The sequence below is a fragment of the Antechinus flavipes genome, chromosome 2 (genome assembly GCF_016432865.1).
Source record: "Antechinus flavipes isolate AdamAnt ecotype Samford, QLD, Australia chromosome 2, AdamAnt_v2, whole genome shotgun sequence".
Taxonomy (NCBI): domain Eukaryota; kingdom Metazoa; phylum Chordata; class Mammalia; order Dasyuromorphia; family Dasyuridae; genus Antechinus; species Antechinus flavipes.
In genome coordinates, this window is record NC_067399.1 from 316627241 (window position 1) to 316646369 (window position 19129).

Sequence of the window (19129 nt, forward strand, 5' to 3'; positions counted from 1 at the left end):
CAGCTGCCCCTTCTCATTAAAGGTGAATTAATGTCTTTTGTGGGACACAGCTGCAGCAAGACATTGCAAAAATTAAGGAAGGAAAAGTGGGGGATGAAGAGAAATGAACAATATACTCTTAAGTCCATGAGAAAACAGTGAAGAAATGGTGATTCCTATAGTCTTTCAGTAAGATGGGTTCTGTGAATGACTAGGAGAAGGAGCAGAGGTAATGGATTGAAACTGGGAACTAGAAAGGGTGTGGCACTGAGAAACACTTCTCTCATGTGGAAATTAAGTATTTATCAGGAGGAAAAAAGGGAGACTTCCCTATGGGTTTAGTTTTGGAAGTTTATTGTATGTATTAAGAAGCAATCTTCTTAGAATCTACAGAATCTTCATGGACAATAGGAATATGCAAGATACTAGGAGAAAATGGCATATAGAATAGGCACGGAAGAGTGAGGTGAGATGGTTTTAAATAACTAAAATTATAATAGCATGGTCTTTGAGAAAGGAGACTGATCATAGTGAGGGCAATGACCCATAGTATGATTTGAGACCTAGAGTGACTTCTACTATACAGTAACATTTTTGTTCAAGAATGACCCCTTTATGAACTGATGCTGTTAAGAGTCTTAACAGAAAAAAGGAGGTGATATTTATATTTATATTCATAAAGGCAGTAACAAAGAAACACGTTACAAGAAATTAAGACTTGATCCTTTGTAACATAGTGAAATCTGGAAAAGCTATTATTCTCTCTTTTAATCTACTGCTTTTTATCATTTCCCTTGATATTCCCAGTTTTTTGTTTTTTCCAAATGAATTTTGTTAATTTTATCAAGTTCTAGACAGTAATTCCTTGGTAATATGATTGGCATGATATTAAAAGTATAAATTAACTTTGATCATTTTTATGTGAGCACAGCCCAGTCATGACAATGAATATTCCACAGGCTATTTTTGTGACCCCAGGCAAGTCACTTCACCTTGCTTGCCTCAGTTTCCTCATCTGTAAAATGAGGAGAAGGAAATGGCAAAACACTCCAGTATTTTTTGCCAAGAAAACCCCAAAAGGGGTCACAAAGAGTTGCACATAACTATAAAAAGATTAAACAAACTTTTTAACCGAATCTAAGTAACTCTTCTGCATGCTTTAGTAGGTTGGGCTCCAAATATTTTGTGTCTTTTGGGGTTATTTGGAATGGGATTCCCCTTTCTATTACGGCTTTTTTGGTTTTATTATTACTGTTATTATTATGATATGGAAATAGTTGATTTGTGAGGGTTTATTTTGTAGCTTTCAACTATGATGAAGCTATTGTTTCAATTAATATCTTTGCTAGTTCCCTAGTGAAATATAACCTTTTATCAACAAATAGAAATAATTCTATCCCCTCTCTTCACCTATCTTTATACCTTTCATTTTTTTCTCTTGTCCTATTTGCTATTGCTAAACATTTCTAGAACATCAAATAACAGTGGGACAATGGATCTCCTTGCTTTACTCCTTAATTTGTTCAAAGAGGTTCTAGTACATTCTCATTTCATATGATGCTTCCTTTTGGTTTTAGGTGCTTTTTATGACTTTTTTTAAATAGATATGTGGTCAAAGGATATGAACAAACATTTCTCAAAAGAAGAATTGTAAAGTACCCAGGATCACATGAAAAAATGTTCCAAGTCACTAATAATAAGAGAAATGCAAATCAATATAACCCTGAAGTTTTATCTTATATTTTTCAAATTGGCAAGTGTTGTAAAAAAATGACAATACAGACAAGTTCTCACTATACATAATATTAGAATTATGCAAATTCAACTTTATATAAAGAATTCTCAAAGAAATCTGCATTCTAAAAAAAAATCTGTTAACTTTACTGTATGGTACTATGCTCCCTCTTTTTATTCCTTCCCCTCGGCTTAACATTCTGTGGCCTCTCCCTAAAGCCTCCAAGTGAAAGCAGAATGGACAGAGAGGACTGATACCTAGTCCACACTCAACAATCACTTCTCTGTTCCCAATCCCCATGTTTCTCTAAGACATCTCTATCTGTGTTCTGTGTCCATTTCCCATGTTTGCCCTCACATGCTCTTGCTCTCAGTTCCAGCCATGCCCCACACAGCTACCCCTGACTTCTGTGTATTCTTCTCCTATTTTCCACTTCTTGTCTCCAGCCCCAACATGTCCTTGAACTATGTGCCAACTCCCTTCTCTCACTTCCCCATGTCCACAAGCAAATTCACAATATGGAAAACACACAGAGATCTGTAGCTGCTCCATTTACATAAAGCAACAGACGTCTGTAGTCAATTTTTGAGATATTATAGGATAAGAGACACCTTAATACATTGTAGGTGGAGCTATCAAATGGTATGACTATTTGGAAAACAATTTAGAAACGTAAATAAAATGACCAAAATGTTCACTGATAAAAACTAAGTTCCACTATACACACACACACACATGCACACGCACACACACACGTATGTGAATATATTTATAGCAATACTTTTTGTGATAGCAAAGAATTGAAAATAAAGCTTCACAAGACACCCATATCCCCCAAGGAACTTTGCTACTGGTTGGGAGGAGCCAACTGAGGTTACAAAGCCATAATCCTGGCTTTGCTCCATCAGCTGCAGTGAGGGATAGTAATATAGGCCTGTGTTCTCCCTATCCTTTCGCTTCTCTCTCTTTCCATCTCATTTCTCAAGTCACCTTTTCTGTCAGATAAACCTCAGAAATTATTTTGAGTTTTTTTTTTATTTTACATAAGCGGTGAATTGAAGACTATTTGAATTGATTATATTATGCATAAATATTTACATTTTATCTAAAAAAAATAATAAAGCTCCATTAATTGGGGAATAGATAAACAATTTGCAGTAGATGACTGTAATTGAATATTAGAGTGTTAGAAGAAATAACCTAGGTAAAGAATACAGAACAAGATTGTACATGAACTGACACAGTGAAGTAAACTGAGACAAGAAAATATACACAATGATTAAAACAATGTAAATTCAAAGAAGTGTATGTACACAAACACACAAAATCAATGTTATCTCAAACTATCAAAGAATTATTTTACAAAGCTAAAAGAAAAAAACAATAAAGTTCACTAAAGAAACAAAAGTTCAATAATATCACAGAAATCAATGGGAAAAATATGTAAAAACACCAGATCTTAAAGTAGGCTACAGAGTTGCAATTATCAAAACAATCTGATACTGGGGTTAGGGGGAGGGGAAGAACCACTGATAAATGGAACAGATAGATATACAACATACTGAAGCATATGAGCAGAAACCTTGTATCTACGTGGATCACAACAAAATATGGAGGAAACTGTATGTGGGCCAAAAGGCAACAGTAAGAACCAAACATGGAACAACTGATTGGTTTAAGATTGAGAAAGGACTCTGACAAGGGTATATTCTGTAAGCAGAAAATATAATGCAAAATACTAGGCTGGATGAATCAAAAGCTAAGATTAAAGAACAATAGCCATAAAGTCAGATACACAGATGATAACATTCCAATGGCAAAAAGTGAAGAAGAATTAAGAATTAAGACACCTCTTGAAAGAAAAATTAAATAACATCTCCTGAAAGACGAGGGTTTAAAAGCTGGCTTGAAATGTAACTTTAAAAAATAACTAAGATCGTGGCAACTGGTTCCATCACCTCTTGGCAAACAGAAATGAAAGCAGTGCCAGATGTATTCTTGGACTCAAAGATCACTGTAGATGGCAACTTCAGCCATGAAATTACAAAATGGAAAACAGACAGCATACTGAAAAGCAGAGACAACACCTTGCCCACAAAGGTCCATATACTCAAAGCTTTACTTTTCCAGTAATGATACAAGGCTGTGAAATATGGACCATAAGGAAAGCTGAGCACCACCACTTGAACAGCAAGATCAAATCAGTCAATGCTTATAGAAATTAATTCAGACTATTCACTAGAACAACAAATACTGAAGCTAAATCTAAAATACTCTGTCACATGAGAAGACAGAACTCATTGGAAAATACCCTGGTGTTGGGGGAAATTAAAGGCAAAAAAAGAACAGCAAAGGTTGAGATGGACAGATAGTGTCATAGAAGCAACGAACATGAGCTTGAACAGACTTGAGGAGACAGTAGAGGATAAAAGGACCTGCCATGTACAGTCCCTGGGGTCACAAAGATTCATATTTGACTGAAAAACTGAACAGCAACAGCATCAAACTTGATATCTAATAAACCAAAAGATCCCAGCTACTGAGAAAGCTGTTCAAATGGGTAAATAAATTAGACGTAAAGGATGACATAAGCAAATTATTAACAAAGCAAAGAAGAAATCACCTATCCTGATCTATGGAGAAAGGAAAGAGTTCTTGGCCAAAAATCTATAATAAATCTAAGAGACAAAAAAAAAAAAAAAATGAACAGAACTAAATAAACTATTGGAGGATTTAGAGGTGAAAGACTTACAAAGTCTTCCAAATGGGATCGTGAAAGAATAGACTTATTTCTCAGCACCACATAGTATCTTTACCAAAAGAGATCATTTACTGGAAACACAAGTTAAAATAAATGTAAAAATGCAGAAATACTAATCTAGACTACAACACAATAAAAAATAGTAATTAACACACACAAGTAAAGATATAGTACTGAATGAAAGCTTACTAATAACATTTTGGATAATAAATAGATCCATTAACAAATCACTAAAAATATGTGATTATAATGATTACCTTGAGGGAGACAGTAGAATTCAGTACAAGTTGGAAGTTTTTTCCTCTATTTTCTTTTATTCACTCTCCTCAATCTTTTATAATATATCCATATAACTGATTACTCAACTGAAACTTATTTCTACAAAATTAATCTTTTAAATGCCAAAAATTTCATGATCTTTTCTCACTCTTCATGCTGCTTCATATTTCTGCAGCATTTGATACTATTAAACTACCTCCTTACTCTGAGATTCTCTTCTCTATTTCTATAATGTTTCTCTCTCCTGGTTCTCTTCCTATCCTCCATGTCTCCTTAATCTTTTTCTTTTTTTGGGGGGGGGGGGGGCTGGCTCATCATCCACATCATATATGTGTCTTACCATATCTGTATATGTACTGAAGGTTCCATGGGCACTCTTTTATTCTCTCTCTACCCTCTGTCTCAGTAACCTCATTGGTTCCCATGTGTTTACTCCAAATCTATATATTCAGATTCACACTTCAATGCTACATCAATAGCTGTCTCTTGGACATTTCAAACTGGATATTCTAAAGATTTCTCTAATACAATATACCAAAAAACAGATTTTATTAGCTTTCCATCAAAACCTACTGCTCTATTAAACTTCCCTATTTCTGAAAAGAGAACTTCCATCCTTCCAGTCTCCCAAATTCAAATCCATGAATACAATCTTTATGACTCTTTATTCTCCCTCATTCCATATATCACATGATCAGTTGTCAACTCCTATCCTTTCTATCTCCACAATATCCCTCCCTTTCCTCTATTCATACATCTAGTATCTTATTTCAAGTCTTCCTTTACATCTTAAGACTTCAGAGATGGATTCCTAATTGATCATCTTGTCTCAAAATCTCCAAATTCCAATTCATCCTTTACTTAAGCACAAATCTGATTCGTGTCATTCCACTACTCAAAAACATACCATGAACTCCCCATTAATTCTAGGATCAAGTATAAACTCTTGTTCAGTTTTTAAAGCCCCTTTCAACTTGGCTCCATCCAACTCTCCAGGCTCTTCATACATTAATCTCCTGAGCTACAATCTATGATTCTGCCAAATTGACCCTATCTTTTTCTCACAAAGGATACTACATCTACCATTTCCAGGCCTCGGAATAGCTATCTCCAAGATCTAGAATGTACTCCTTCCTCAAATCCACTTTAAAGAATGCTTCACTTCCTTCAAGGCAATTTAAATACCACCCTTTCCTGATCTTCCCAATAGCTAATGCCCTATACCTCTTTTAACTATCTTTCATTTATATTATACATACATATGTGTGTATAAACAGGTATATATGTATATGTACATAATGTCTCACCCTATTAAATAAAAAATCTTTGAAAGTAGGTATTGTTTCATCTTTTGTCTTTGTATTTCCAGTGCCTAACACAGCACCTGACACATTGAAGACAAAAAATAAATACATGGTGCTATGTGACTGAAACTAAAGAACTAAAACTTTAAAGAAATGAAAAATAAAATTAGAAGTTGCTTTTTAGAAAAGTCTGTAAATGAGCCCTTATTGATATGTCTAACAAAATTGACAAGCTTTAGTAAAATATGGTTAAAAAGAGGGATGAAAAATAAATTAGCAAACTTTAAAATAAGATGAAAACACAACAAATAAAAAGAATTGAGAGCCTACCATATAAAGTTATATGACTAGAAAACTAAAAATTTTAACTATTTTTATCTACAAAAATAAAGTTCCTGAATTAACAAGACAACAATAGAACTCTTAAACCCATTTCAGAAAAGGAAATCTGAATACCCATAAAAAACTACACCTATCCAACACCCCCTCCAAAAAACAAACAAATAAAACCAACAATGAATTTACAAAATAATCCCATCAAAATTATAAAGGAAAATTTATATCTGCACTAAAAACATTATTCTCAACATTGTGAAATAACCCTAACCTATGGAAATTCTTTTGTGACACAATGATAACTAAATTAGGAAAGAACAAAATAAAGAATAAGAACTACAAACCAATATTCTATTAATGAATTCAAAAATCTTAAGACAAAATCCTGGCAAAAAGATTACAACAAAATATCAAAAAAAAATTATTCACTGTGATCAGATTGGAGTAATTATGCCAAGGCATGGTACAATGATGGTTTAACATCAGGAAAACACTGAACATAATTGATCATATTTAAAAACCATTTTTTAATGTAAGAAAAAGCTTTTAAATTTAATTTAAAATCTCATAAAACACAGGCATAGAATAAAAGGACATGTTTAATGAGAGTATATGAGAGAGAGAAAGAACATCCCAGCAAAAAGAAAACAGACCAAAGCATCTCCCAATCCATTTTCACTTATTTAAAAGTGCTTTTTATGATTATTTTATGAGGTAAGGACGTCAGTTTAAAATTTTTGTTGATATGTTTATTAACAATTTCTCCCATCAAAGAAAAAAAAATAAGGCACTATCCTTTTAAAAATACTGATATTATATTCCATGAATAATTTGAAGAATCCTCAAAGACCATCAATAATTCTTAAGCTACGCTGCACCTGTATAGCTACAGGATGCTATCCATTAAGCAGATGCTGAAGAACCTTTACAGTTGTCAAATGTTTGGGAAATTGGAATTACAGTTGTCCATGCAAGAGCTGACTCTGCTCAGCAGCCTGAAAGGAGAAAACCTTCATAGCCTAAGCATGATTATCAAATTCTTTGTGCTCTTAAAGGAGAGTAATTATAGGCATGTGAAAAAAGGGAAGCACTCCCTGAGGTACTCTTCCTTGCATTCCTCCCAAGAGGCACCAGAGCCATTAAAAATTCCAAGATGAAGAGGAAAACAGCCTGGGAACAGCCAGGAGGCAATACAGCAAATTAATACACTAACTGTCCTCAGGGAATGCTGTGATAAAACAGGAAACACTTCTCTCTTCGCAAAATAAAATTATACCACTAATGATAACACAGTCACCACACACACACACAAAAAAACCATTCTAATGATGGGTGTGAAATTCCCAATGCTGCCCAGATGCTTTGAATGAAATCTTTCCCCACTACATACAAAATTAGACAGAAAAAAAAAGGGAAAGCTCTTTCCTAAGACCAGCTCTCTCCTTAGTACCAAGCATGTGTCCTCCTCTCCCCCACCCCCCCAAAAAATCTCTTCCAACCATACCTGAAGTCAATCTCAATGACCAATAATGAATTCTTTTTATTCAGTCTCAGGTGCAGTTGGAATATTCCTTCAATGGCTGGCTAGAGACCCCTTCCTTAAAAAGCTCTAAAGAGAGAAGGCCCATCCATTATTTTGGGAAAATAAGATGGCCTGTAAGGTTCAGTGTTTTATCAGTCACATTTTCTAAGAGTTTCACAGAGGCCATAGGTACTTATCAAATGATTAACAAAGAAAGAATGGTATTTAGGAGAGAAAAATAGAGATATCTATTTTCATTCTCCTTAGTGTTCAGCCAATGACAATATGTGAAGCAATATACAGTGTTTCTTTATAGTCTGATGTGCTCACGAATACAGTCTAGACTTCTCCATGTTCCCAACACTTAAGCCACTAATACTGATAGGCAAGAAATAGAAGATAATTATATGACTAATGAGATATATAGATAAGAAACATAAGCTGCTATGCAGCACAGCTTTTTAAAGGAAACAGGGAATACCAATAAAAGCACAGATACTAATTAACCATTGTATAACCTTATTGACAGACTTAAGATGTGGACAAAACCAATCACTTCACTTTACTTCTGACATGATACAGTACACTGGATCTGTCTAAAAAGATTTACTTAAGTTAACATGTAATGAAAGCAATAGTCATCTAACCAAAAAAGACCCAACCAAAAGTTAGGGAACTACATTCACATTGCTTTTTAAAACTGGGGATTTAAATCCAAAGAAGATGCTAAGAGAGAAGTGGTTTATACTAACTAAAGAGTTTCTGTGTTTTCTGTATAACTATTTATAAAACTTTTTCTTTCAAAAAACTTTTCCCACAACTTCCCCACTTTATTCTACAGTATATCACAGGCCCATGATTAGTGTCACAGCTTCTTGTGGTAACAATAACAGTACCTATGAAGAGTCTTTATCTTTTCAAACATTAAGGTTAACCCTATATGAAAATTATTAAAATAGTAAATGTATGGACTTTCTGCCATTAGGATCAAACAATACTTAGCTAATTGGCATCTATCAATTAGCTATGCAAAGAAATGCATGTACAATACTTGCACAATAAATATGTTGGAAACACACAAACAGATTGATTAATAAGATTTTCAGGTCTGTCAATGTGCACAGAATTAAGAGCTGACTTTAAAACTATGACCTTAGACTAACTATCCAACTTTACTTTGTAAAGTTGATCAACTTTGATCTTTTCTTAAGAGAACCTCTCTCTGGAGAAGCAGTATTAATATTATTGTTTGCAGATGAGGCTTTGATTGGCATTGATTAGAAGGAAATTAGAGAAGCTCCTCAAAGAGACTAGAAATATTACCTTGCAGAACAGTGCGCTGGTAAGCATCTTCGGTGGGAAGCATCAGCAAGAACATCCAAAGAATAGAGGGGAGAAAGGGGATTGAACTGAAAGAACAAAAAGGAAGTCATTTCAATTAGCCCCACTTGAAAGACACAACCTACCCATGAAAAAATAAACACTGTCAGAATACTTTTCACTACTCTATCTCGACCATTTATGCTATCCTAAAACTTTGTCACAAAAAACAAGTTAGGGAGACTATATAATGTACTGCTCAACATTATGCTCAATGATTGCAGCATGACCACTCCATTCCCTCAAAAGAATGAATTTTCTTTATTCTGTTAATCCTCTAAAAATATTTTAATGTATCATAGTGTTGCATTTTCTGCAAAAAGTACCATTAACTGGCAGTTTTACCTATTGGACTTCATTTAAATTCATTCTCAAGTAGACTAGCAAAGTATTATTTCCTATTCTAATTTAGAGAATCATTTTGATGGACAATAAAAGTATCTGTAATATGGTGTTTTGAAAATGGTACAGCCCAGGGAATCAGAAAACCCAGGTTCCAATTATAACTTTGCCACTCACTTGCAATGTGATTTGGGGCAGGGCAGTTAACATCTTGGCCTTTAGTGTCTTCTAACATGGAAATGTTGTAGAGTGCAGGTGTAAAGCTAAGAAGACCCAGATTGTTCAAATCTCTCTTCTGCAACTTATGAGCTGTAATAAGCAATAAAAAATAATACCTATAGTGCCCTCTTCACAAGGTTGTTGCGAGATTCAAATGAAGTATATAAAGTATTCTGCAACCTTGAGAATACTATGTGCCAATAACAATTATTATTATCTATCCTGATCACTATACAGGGTCATCGGGATAAAAGCTAAAAGGTTTTGAAAAAGAAGGTGCTATAAATATGCCAAGTAGGGTATATACATACTTTAGCATAAAATACTTTTAATAACCTGAAATAGCTTTGCCTTCTTTGTCCAAAAACCCCAGCTGACTAAAAATATCTTTTAAAAAAGTAAAAATTATTTTCCAGCTTCTAGATATGAATATTATTCTATTGTTAGTGCAGCAATTTCACTAAAAGAGATCCAAATCCAATAGAAGATTGTGAAAGAAATGAAGTCTTATTGATCGGCTTCCATGATTACATATTCTTTTTTTTTTTTTTTTCTGTTATAAACAACTAATCATTAGGGGGAAAAAACTCATGGAACTAAGAATGGAAATACCTCACCCAGGAAAAATCTACAAACAGTTCATTCTATGATATCCTCGTTGCCAGTTCAAAACTAAATAATTACCATCTGACAGCCAAACAAAGAATCAGTGACTAAAAAATAAAGTAACCACCACAACACTGAAGCCTGAAAAGGAAATTAGCCACAGCAACCTATAGCTGTGTTCTAAGGCATAATATAATTCAGTGAGAGTCAAATATCCATGGAACACAGAATGCTTAGAATACAAAAGTTAAATGTATGGATAATGACTTCCTTACCTCATGTGAACAGGCAGGAATGTGGGGAAAATCAGAAGCCAACGCTTTGTTCTTTCTAAAGAAAAGGAAACCAAATGAGAAAATAAAGATGATAGAAGAGCCAACTTACCTGGTTGCGTTCTCTCTTCCCTGTTGATGGTAACCAGAAACTAAAGGGAGGGAAAGAACAAAAAAGGGAAGAAAACAAAATACAAGAAGCAGGAAAAAGATAAAGGAAAAGAAAACAAAAAGATGGAGGGAAAACAAATTAAGGAAATGAAAAGATGGAGTTGGGAAGAGAGGGAAAGAAATATTAAACATGTGCAAGTTTCACACTGAAAACAACTTTCCAAAGGAAAAGCCTCCTAATGAGAATATCAAGCATAGGGGCAACACGATAATGAATCCATTTGCAAAGCTATATAAATAAACTGCTGACTAACAACCTAATTGCCAAGTCAACAAGAGCTTATTAACCACAGATTATAAGTATCTTTGCCAACTGTTATAGACAAAACAGTACCTATGTTGGATAAATTCTACTGAAACTGGCTCCCAAGCATGCAAGAAGAAAAACCAAATGGCCATTATATTGTGTGAAACAAGATTTACAGGATATGGCTATCATAAGAAAGAACAGAACATTCCTCCTACAACAACAGATTGCTCAAAGAGTTCACCAATAATTAGCACAAAAATTCTTTCTTTCTAAAGTTACACAAGATCTCCTACTTTTAACACATGACAAGATTTATTTTAATAGCTTCCTCTCCTTTGCCACTCAGTATTTAAACCAATGCAAGTAGTAGTAGGCATTCAATATATATTTATTGAACATGGGCAGAGGAGAAGGTAGTAGCTGAAGATAATTTTCAATTTTGCAGATTTATATTAAAAGAAAAAAAATAACTATTAAGTTAGGCATTCAACAAAAAATTTATGAGAAGCTGCTTTTAATAGCACATACATCTAAAAAGCAAAGCAAGAAGGAAAAGTAGACTAGAAATTTTAAAAAAACAGCTATATAAGATATGTCACATGGTTTAGTGCTCTAGATAGGACAAATGTCATAAACAACATTTCACTGGATTTTTAAAGTCTCTTTCATAATGCTAAAACTCTGTTTTTTAATGAGAAATTTCTGGTGGCTATAAAAATTCCCATTCTTCCTCCCCCCTACATAGAACAGGAAATTCCTGACCTTTCTCTTTCTTAGAAATCAACCAACCAGAAACACAACAGGTACTTACTCTTTCTGACGTGGATCACTAATTATGTGGCCTACCCTCTCAGTCCCTAAAGTGCTCATGCTGGTTTCCTAAAAAGATAGAGAAGTGAAATATGTCACCACTACCATGAACACTAACACACAGTGCAAAGTATAATTTTCTGTTAGAATTTTTGAAAAGTACTTCAAATTCACTTATGTGAAGTTCATCCTTCCTTGCATCTATGGTTAAAGACAAACCCAATGATATTAGCCAATAGTTAGACCCAAAAGTTAACCTGTTTCCAGTGAGCCTAATGTGCTTACTGCTAGACAGTAAGCTAGACAGGATAATAGGGACCATCCTGTGAATCTTTGTATTTCTTTCAAATACTTAGTGCAATGTCTAGTACATAGTAAAGGTTCGCTAAATGAGCTGGATGAACTACTAAGGACTCAAGACTAAAATTAATCACCACATATTGGTATCCTACCAACCAAACCATTTTCTCCTTCCCCTCTTTCCCCAAAATTAGAAACTGGTATTGTTTTTACAAACTGATCAGTTCTTAGCCTAAGCTTTTAACATCACAGGTCTCATAAAATAGTAACATAAATGATCACAAAACCGTCATCTTTGGAATATAGCAAAATGACAGGAAAACTCACCCTTCACTTAACATGAACATCCATTACATTAACTGTGAAGGCAAATGGACGAGGCTGTGTGCACATACTAATACATAACATGAAGAGTTGCACAATATGTATAAATGTTGCTAGATAAGCACAAGTCAAATGTGTACAGAAGTCAAGAAATACATAAGCCTGTTGTGTGCACACAGTCTTTTGGCAAGTATTTTGTGTGTTCATCTATGTGGTGAATTAATCTAAGCATTAAGCTGTACATCTTAGCATAACAAGTGCTATAGAAAATTAATTTGAGGTCAGGTTCTGGGCGGGAATGGAGCTAAATGAAAAGGTTTTACACCCTGTATTCTTCATCTCTTATGGCCATGCCTCCTGGTCACAGACACACATGAGGTGGAGGGGCTTTGGGGAGGGATGGGTGAAAAATGGGCTATTTGTTACAGCAGAAAAATTATTAACTTAAAGTGCCGTAATGTTTAAATTTACAGTTTATTACTGTGTAAATTACAAGCCGTACTTTCAGTAATTAGCAGCTCGCTGGCAGGGAGCTGTGAATGAAACTCATTATTTATGATTACAATTTAGAAAAAGAGAAGAGAAGGACAGGGAACGGGGAAATAGGGGGAGGTGGGTAGAACAGTGACCTCCCTTGTAAATGACAAACACCCCTTTAAGGTGATGAAGATGAATTTAACAAGTAAATATTATCCTATTCATTTCAAATTGTCAGTGATATTTTCAATAGATTCTTGTCCCCTCCTAGCTGAAGATAGCTTGATTTTCTCCATATCAATTGAAGGCTTTTATTTTATAACTTATATAGATAGAGAGGCAAGTATTAGCTTTCAAATCTAACAGAGAGGCTTGGAAAACTGAAAAAGCCCTCTCCCCTACCTTTCTCTTTCCACTATAAACTCTTTAACTTACTAGATCTCCAACTACGCTTCCAACATAGCAAAAGGGATATGGGACATTCTAATATACACAAAATGAGTTTCAGGAGTAGATAGATACTCTTCCAACAAATGAAACCAAGCAACATGTTACAATATAAAAAGTGCCAAATTCAATGATATAAGACACTTCTCTAGTTCTCAGATTCCTCATGTAAAATGAGGAAATTATGCTAGATGACCTTTGTATATGGGGGCAGGAGTATGATTACAAACAGTAATCTCAACAGAAATTTTTTTAAAAACTAATTTTTGTTCATTTAAACTTCAGTAAACAACTACACCTTCAATCTTCCTCATATTCCTTCTCTAACTCTCTTTCTAAGCCATTCTGGCCAAATAGAGCTGCTATTCTTCTGGCCCTGATTATGTATCTCACAAAGCTATTTAAAAAAAAGAGATTGAAGACTCCCTATGTCCTAAATGTCTCTAAAGAGTCCCGAAGCCTCATTCAGTAGCAAGTATTAGTTCTGATGGTCTTTGACAAATACTGAGATGAAAGGTCAAAACTATGTTGAACAAAGAAATCTTCATAAATTTAGACAAAGAGTTATGATAAGGAATAGAAAAGATCTTAAGAGCAAAAAGACTTCAAGTAACATAATTAAACACAACAGTAATCTGTAAGCTAAAGTACCGAACATAAAGAAAGTGAAGTCAGGACTACAAGATGATTCACAATAAATCTTCTGATGACCAATATTTTCTCTACCTAAAACAGAGTACAAAATTAGGCTTAAACAAGAATTAGGGATGAGGTAGGGATGAGGGTGCTAAGGGAGCTAGAAGTTCTGTAGTTTTCCATTCACTGACAAATATGCTTCTGTCATATGATCTAATAGGAATTTATCTATGGGGAATGTCAACTTATAGCAACATTTTTGATTACAATAAGCAAGAAACAACATCATTATTACCCTACTTATGCTAATAAATTCAATGAGAGTCATCACACCTTTCCAACAAGCCTTCTTCGTCCTTTTCTGAGGCATCGGGCAGCAGCTCCAGGGAGCCGATTCAAGCGTGAATGGAATCCTGGAAATAAAAGGGAAAGACCTCAAAATTCAATTTCAATTGAACAAGTATTTATAAATCAAGTTCTATGTTCAAGGCACCATAGCAGGTGTTGTGAATTTTAAAAACAATAACCCAATGAAGTTATCTCTATCTTCAAGAAGCTTATAGTCTCAGTGATGTGATCTATGATGTGAAGTTTGTCAGCCTATGATGGCAGGCACCAAAAGTTGGGGTTTGATCATGTAAAGAATTCACAATGACCATTCACTTTGGTCAAAGGTAGTTTTATTTAGGGAAAAGTTATATAGACAAAATGAAGGGATACAATAGATACTGGGAATGGTAAATATGAAATAGAACTGGAAGAGCATCTGAAAGACAAGTTCCTCAGTGTAACTCACAAAATACCCAGTAGAAAGGAAACATCCCATGAGATGGGGCAGCTAAATCCTGAAAGGGATTTAATACTCCAAAAGAGTGAGTTAACTGTAAGGAGAAGTGGGGTTGGGAAGTATAGTAGAGTTAAGGGAAATATTACATGGCATGGGGGAAGGAAAAAGACACTTAATAAGGCAGACTGCCTTGGCAGGTTGACCCCAAAGGAAGTTAGCAGCCATGGAATGGCCCACAAATAGGTTTTACGGGAAAACTTAACTTCAGGTGCATGATTGGGACAGGGTGGTTCTCAAGAGTTTGACATAACTTTGATTTCAGACTGGACCACGTCCCCAAAAGTGGGACCAAGGAGCTAAACTGATCTCAATCTGCCTGCTTGCCTCAGAGATCAATTTTATCAATTCCTCTGTTAACCACATCTAACATTGAAGACATTGTCATTAATACTCAATAAAGTTGAAGAGGATTTGCTACTTAGATGGTGACAAAACTTTAATAATTTTGCCATGAAAATTGAACTCATAAAGCTCATTTCTCAAATTTTAGCCATTCCAAAACCCTAAGTCCTTAATTCCCAGGATTTTAAATATGCGGGAAGAATTTATGATGTCATCACTTTGAGGAACTATCTTCACTAACTTAATCTTAACCAAGATTATAAGTCATGAATGTAAATTAAGTGCTGGTTTATTATTATTATATTTATATGACTGATCAAAGCATTTAGAAATTAAGTGACTTGTCTAGGGTCATACACCTAATGTATATCCCAAGTTTGACCCTAAGTTTCCCATTTCCAAAACCAATACCTTTATATCCTTTATATCATGTTTCTCCTACAATTAAGCTGTTTCTTTTTAAATAAACAGTCCAGCAACAAATATTCATTAAGAACCTACTACCTGACCAACCAGTGTCCTAGGCCCTGGGGCGATGGGGTTCATGGAAACTAGGGGAAAGGTAGGGTAAAAATACAAAGAACGGAACAATTCCACTCTCAAAGAGCGTACATTTTAATGGGATGATAGACAGACCTATATATCGCTACAGATATATAGATACACAAATACACAAATGTATAGATATACAAAAAGAATGCAAAATGTTTTGGAAGGGAAGACAAAATGAGTAAGGTTTGGACAAGGGTTAGGAAAGGTTTCATGTACCAGATGATACTTGAACTGCATCTTGTAAGAAGGCATTATATAAGGCAAAGGTAAAGAAAAGTACATTTTAGACAGTAAAAAGGCTGTGTGTGAAAAAGAAACCAAGTCAGTTTGGCTAAAATATATGAAAGAGGAAGTGGTATACAACTAGGCTGGAAAAATAGTTTATAGTCAAACTTAGCTAAGAGAGAGTTTACATTATTATCTGAGAAGCAATAAGAAGCCAATGAAGTTTATTGAGCTTGAGAGGTACACAGATCTGCCCTTAATGCAAACTGATTTGGCAGTAATGTAAAAGTCAGATTAGTGTGGGAAAAACCTTGAGGCAAGGAGATCAATAGTAAACGGCAGCAATAAATTAGTAAAGAAATGAAGACCTGAACTAAAATGACAGCTGTGTAAACAGAAATTGGTTCAGATACCAAGGATATTGCAGAAGTAGAAATGGCAAATTTTAACAACTAAATATGTGGAATAAGAGTGAGGAGACAAGAATAATATCAAGGCTAGAAATTTCGGAATTGGAAGGATGATGATGATTTCAATAGAAAAAGAGAAGTTTAGAAGAGAAGTAGGTTTATGAAGAAAAAAAAATAAATTCTACTATAAATGTTTCCAGGACACACAGTTTGAAATGTCCAGTATAGATAATTAGAGAGATGTTCCTGAAGATCAGAACTCTGTTAACTCAAAAATATATTAAAAGGTAAGTCACAAAGCTTATTGTAATACTGACATTAGGCTTTACCAAAAATTACTTCTATTACAATCAGAAAAGTACAAGGTTCTCCTATTTAAAATCATTAACAAAATTTCCCAAGGTAACATGATTAAAAACAAAAACTCCCCAAAGAGTGGGACCAAGGAGCTAAACTGATCTCAAAAAAAAAAAAAAAAAAAAAACTAAACACATAATGAAACTTACAAATTCAAATGAATTATTCTCTTCAAAGTCCTAACCTAAAGTCAAAACCTATTTATTCCAAAGGTATTATCATTGCTCATAACAATTTTAGAACCAACTTTAAAGCCATGAAATTTTCTTTCAAATATTCTCAATAATGAAAAATCTTCATTCTTTGGTAGATTTGATTTTTGAAACCAATTTAAGGACTTTAGAGCAAATCTAAAAAAACAGAGTAAATTGAAAATTAAAATTTGAGGACAAAAATGGCAACATGACTACAAAATTAAGACTGACTCCTTAATTCTGATTCTGAAAACAATGCCAAACAAGGAATTCTGAAATTATTTTGAGTAATGGCAGTTATCATCAAAATAAGTGTATGGTTCTTTTACATATAAAACTGACAGCATTAAGGATCTTGAACAGCTCCTGAAGAAGAGAGGGAAGAAAACATAAAGGGAGAAGAAGGAATAAGTATTTAAGTGCTTACTATGTCAGGTATTGTGTTAAAAGTTTTACAAATATTACTACAAACTCACCATATAAAATCTCTTCAATTAAAAAACTAAACAAAAAAAATTTACCACAAAAGTGGTAAAAACATTAAGACATAATATTGAACACAAATCAAGAATTTCCTAAAAACTGATTAATTCATTACGGAGAATCAAAGTTATAGAATTCTAGAGTTGCAAGGAAACTTAGATTATTTATTCCAACCCCCTTACTTCACAGTTGAGAAAACTGAGGCTCAGAAAGAGTCTTTCTGAGCCTACATAAATGACTTGTCCAAGTCTGTCTACCTTAACAGAAGCCAAAGGGAAAAAAGGGGGATGGAAGGGACCCTAGAAGTCAGGTCTCAAAAGCCAGTTCAATGTCCACTTCACAAATGATAAGGAAATATAATGGCATAATGAAAAGAGACCCAGATTGCCAATTTAAAACCTAAATTCTAATAAAATTAGCAACTGCTAACTTATAGGACCTTGGATAAGAACCTCAACCTTGAATCTGTTTCTTTAGCTCAGAAAATGCTAAAGTACCTATATCTTGTACATGGTACCATACAAAAGGGTGAGCCCTGGAGCCAGAAAGGCCTAGGTATAAATTCTGTCTCTAGAGGGGGGGACCCAATCCAGAGGTTCTAGAAAAAGTTGTGGGAATACTACACTGTTATACACATTTGTAGTATTGCCAAGAGTAAAGATCATCTTACTCTTTGTATTTATATTCCTAGTTACAATCCCTAGCTGTATTTGTACCCCTAGTGCCTAGCACGGTGCATGGACCATAAGCACATAAATGTTAATCCACTGATTTACAGAAGCAGAGAGAATAGTAATAGGGCTTCTGGCTAAGATAACTGCCTACTGGAGGCAAGCAGACCTGGTTCAACACTGATAACTAAAACAAAAACCTAAAAAATATAGCACTATATCAAATAATAATTTAAAAAAATCCAGTGTAAAACTATAGTGATTACATGACAATAAATAATATAGGAGGGAAAAACCATATTCAAAAATGAAAGTGATTTAAAAACAAAAGGTAATAAAATAAAATATTAAATAAAAAAGGAGAATTTTAATAATCCAGGTAGGAAGTCACGAATCTGGTTTACGGTTGTAACATTATTGAATGGGGAACAAGGAAGATATGAAAGAGATTTTGTGGCAGCAGAATCAACAAATCTGGCAAGTGATTAGACATGAAGGGATATGGGAGAGAAAAAGAGTCAGGATGACTTCAAAATGATTAGAAGAATAGTGGGGCCTTAGCAGAAATAAAGGAGTTATAATGAAGTAAAGGGTTAGGGGGAAAAGATTAGTGAGTTTTGTTTTGAACATGTTCAAGTGACCAGATTTCCTGGTGGAGATCTCCAACAATCTCTAACAAAGGAGAATTGAGGAAGCTTATAAGTAAAAATTAGAGATTTTGGAATCATTTGCTTACAGGTAGTAATTAAGGCTATGGAAGTAGATAATTATAGTCATTAAGAGAAACATTTATGTTTCTCTTGGGTAAAATTAAGGGGGTAAATATACACTGATCCAAATAAAACATCAAGAAATCAATAAATAAGAATCAGGAAAGAAAAGCATTACAAGAGCCAAA

General features: G+C 34.2%; 1 protein-coding gene across 13 annotated transcripts in view; it reads right to left on the reverse strand.

The window, feature by feature from the left end:
• The window catches only part of GPATCH2L (G-patch domain containing 2 like), a 60872-nt gene that overhangs the window by 24498 nt on the left and 17245 nt on the right, over positions 1 to 19129 (reverse strand). For 9 of the 13 annotated variants that reach the window (XR_007950625.1, XR_007950627.1, XR_007950626.1 and 6 more), the window contains exons 5-8: positions 14484 to 14563; positions 11968 to 12035; positions 10739 to 10793; positions 9240 to 9325 (exon numbers count right to left, since the gene is read on the reverse strand). Coding sequence is in view for 8 of the 13 variants with exons in the window: in XM_051977544.1 (XP_051833504.1) it covers positions 9240 to 9325; positions 10739 to 10793; positions 11968 to 12035; positions 14484 to 14563 (289 nt within the window). In the remaining 5 variants the exon portion in view is untranslated. Of the gene's footprint in view, positions 1 to 9239; positions 9326 to 9815; positions 9948 to 10738; positions 10794 to 10847; positions 10888 to 11967; positions 12036 to 14483; positions 14564 to 19129 lie in introns of those variants that run through there. The other 4 variants (XR_007950628.1, XM_051977545.1, XR_007950629.1 and 1 more) reach the window with 4 other exon arrangements.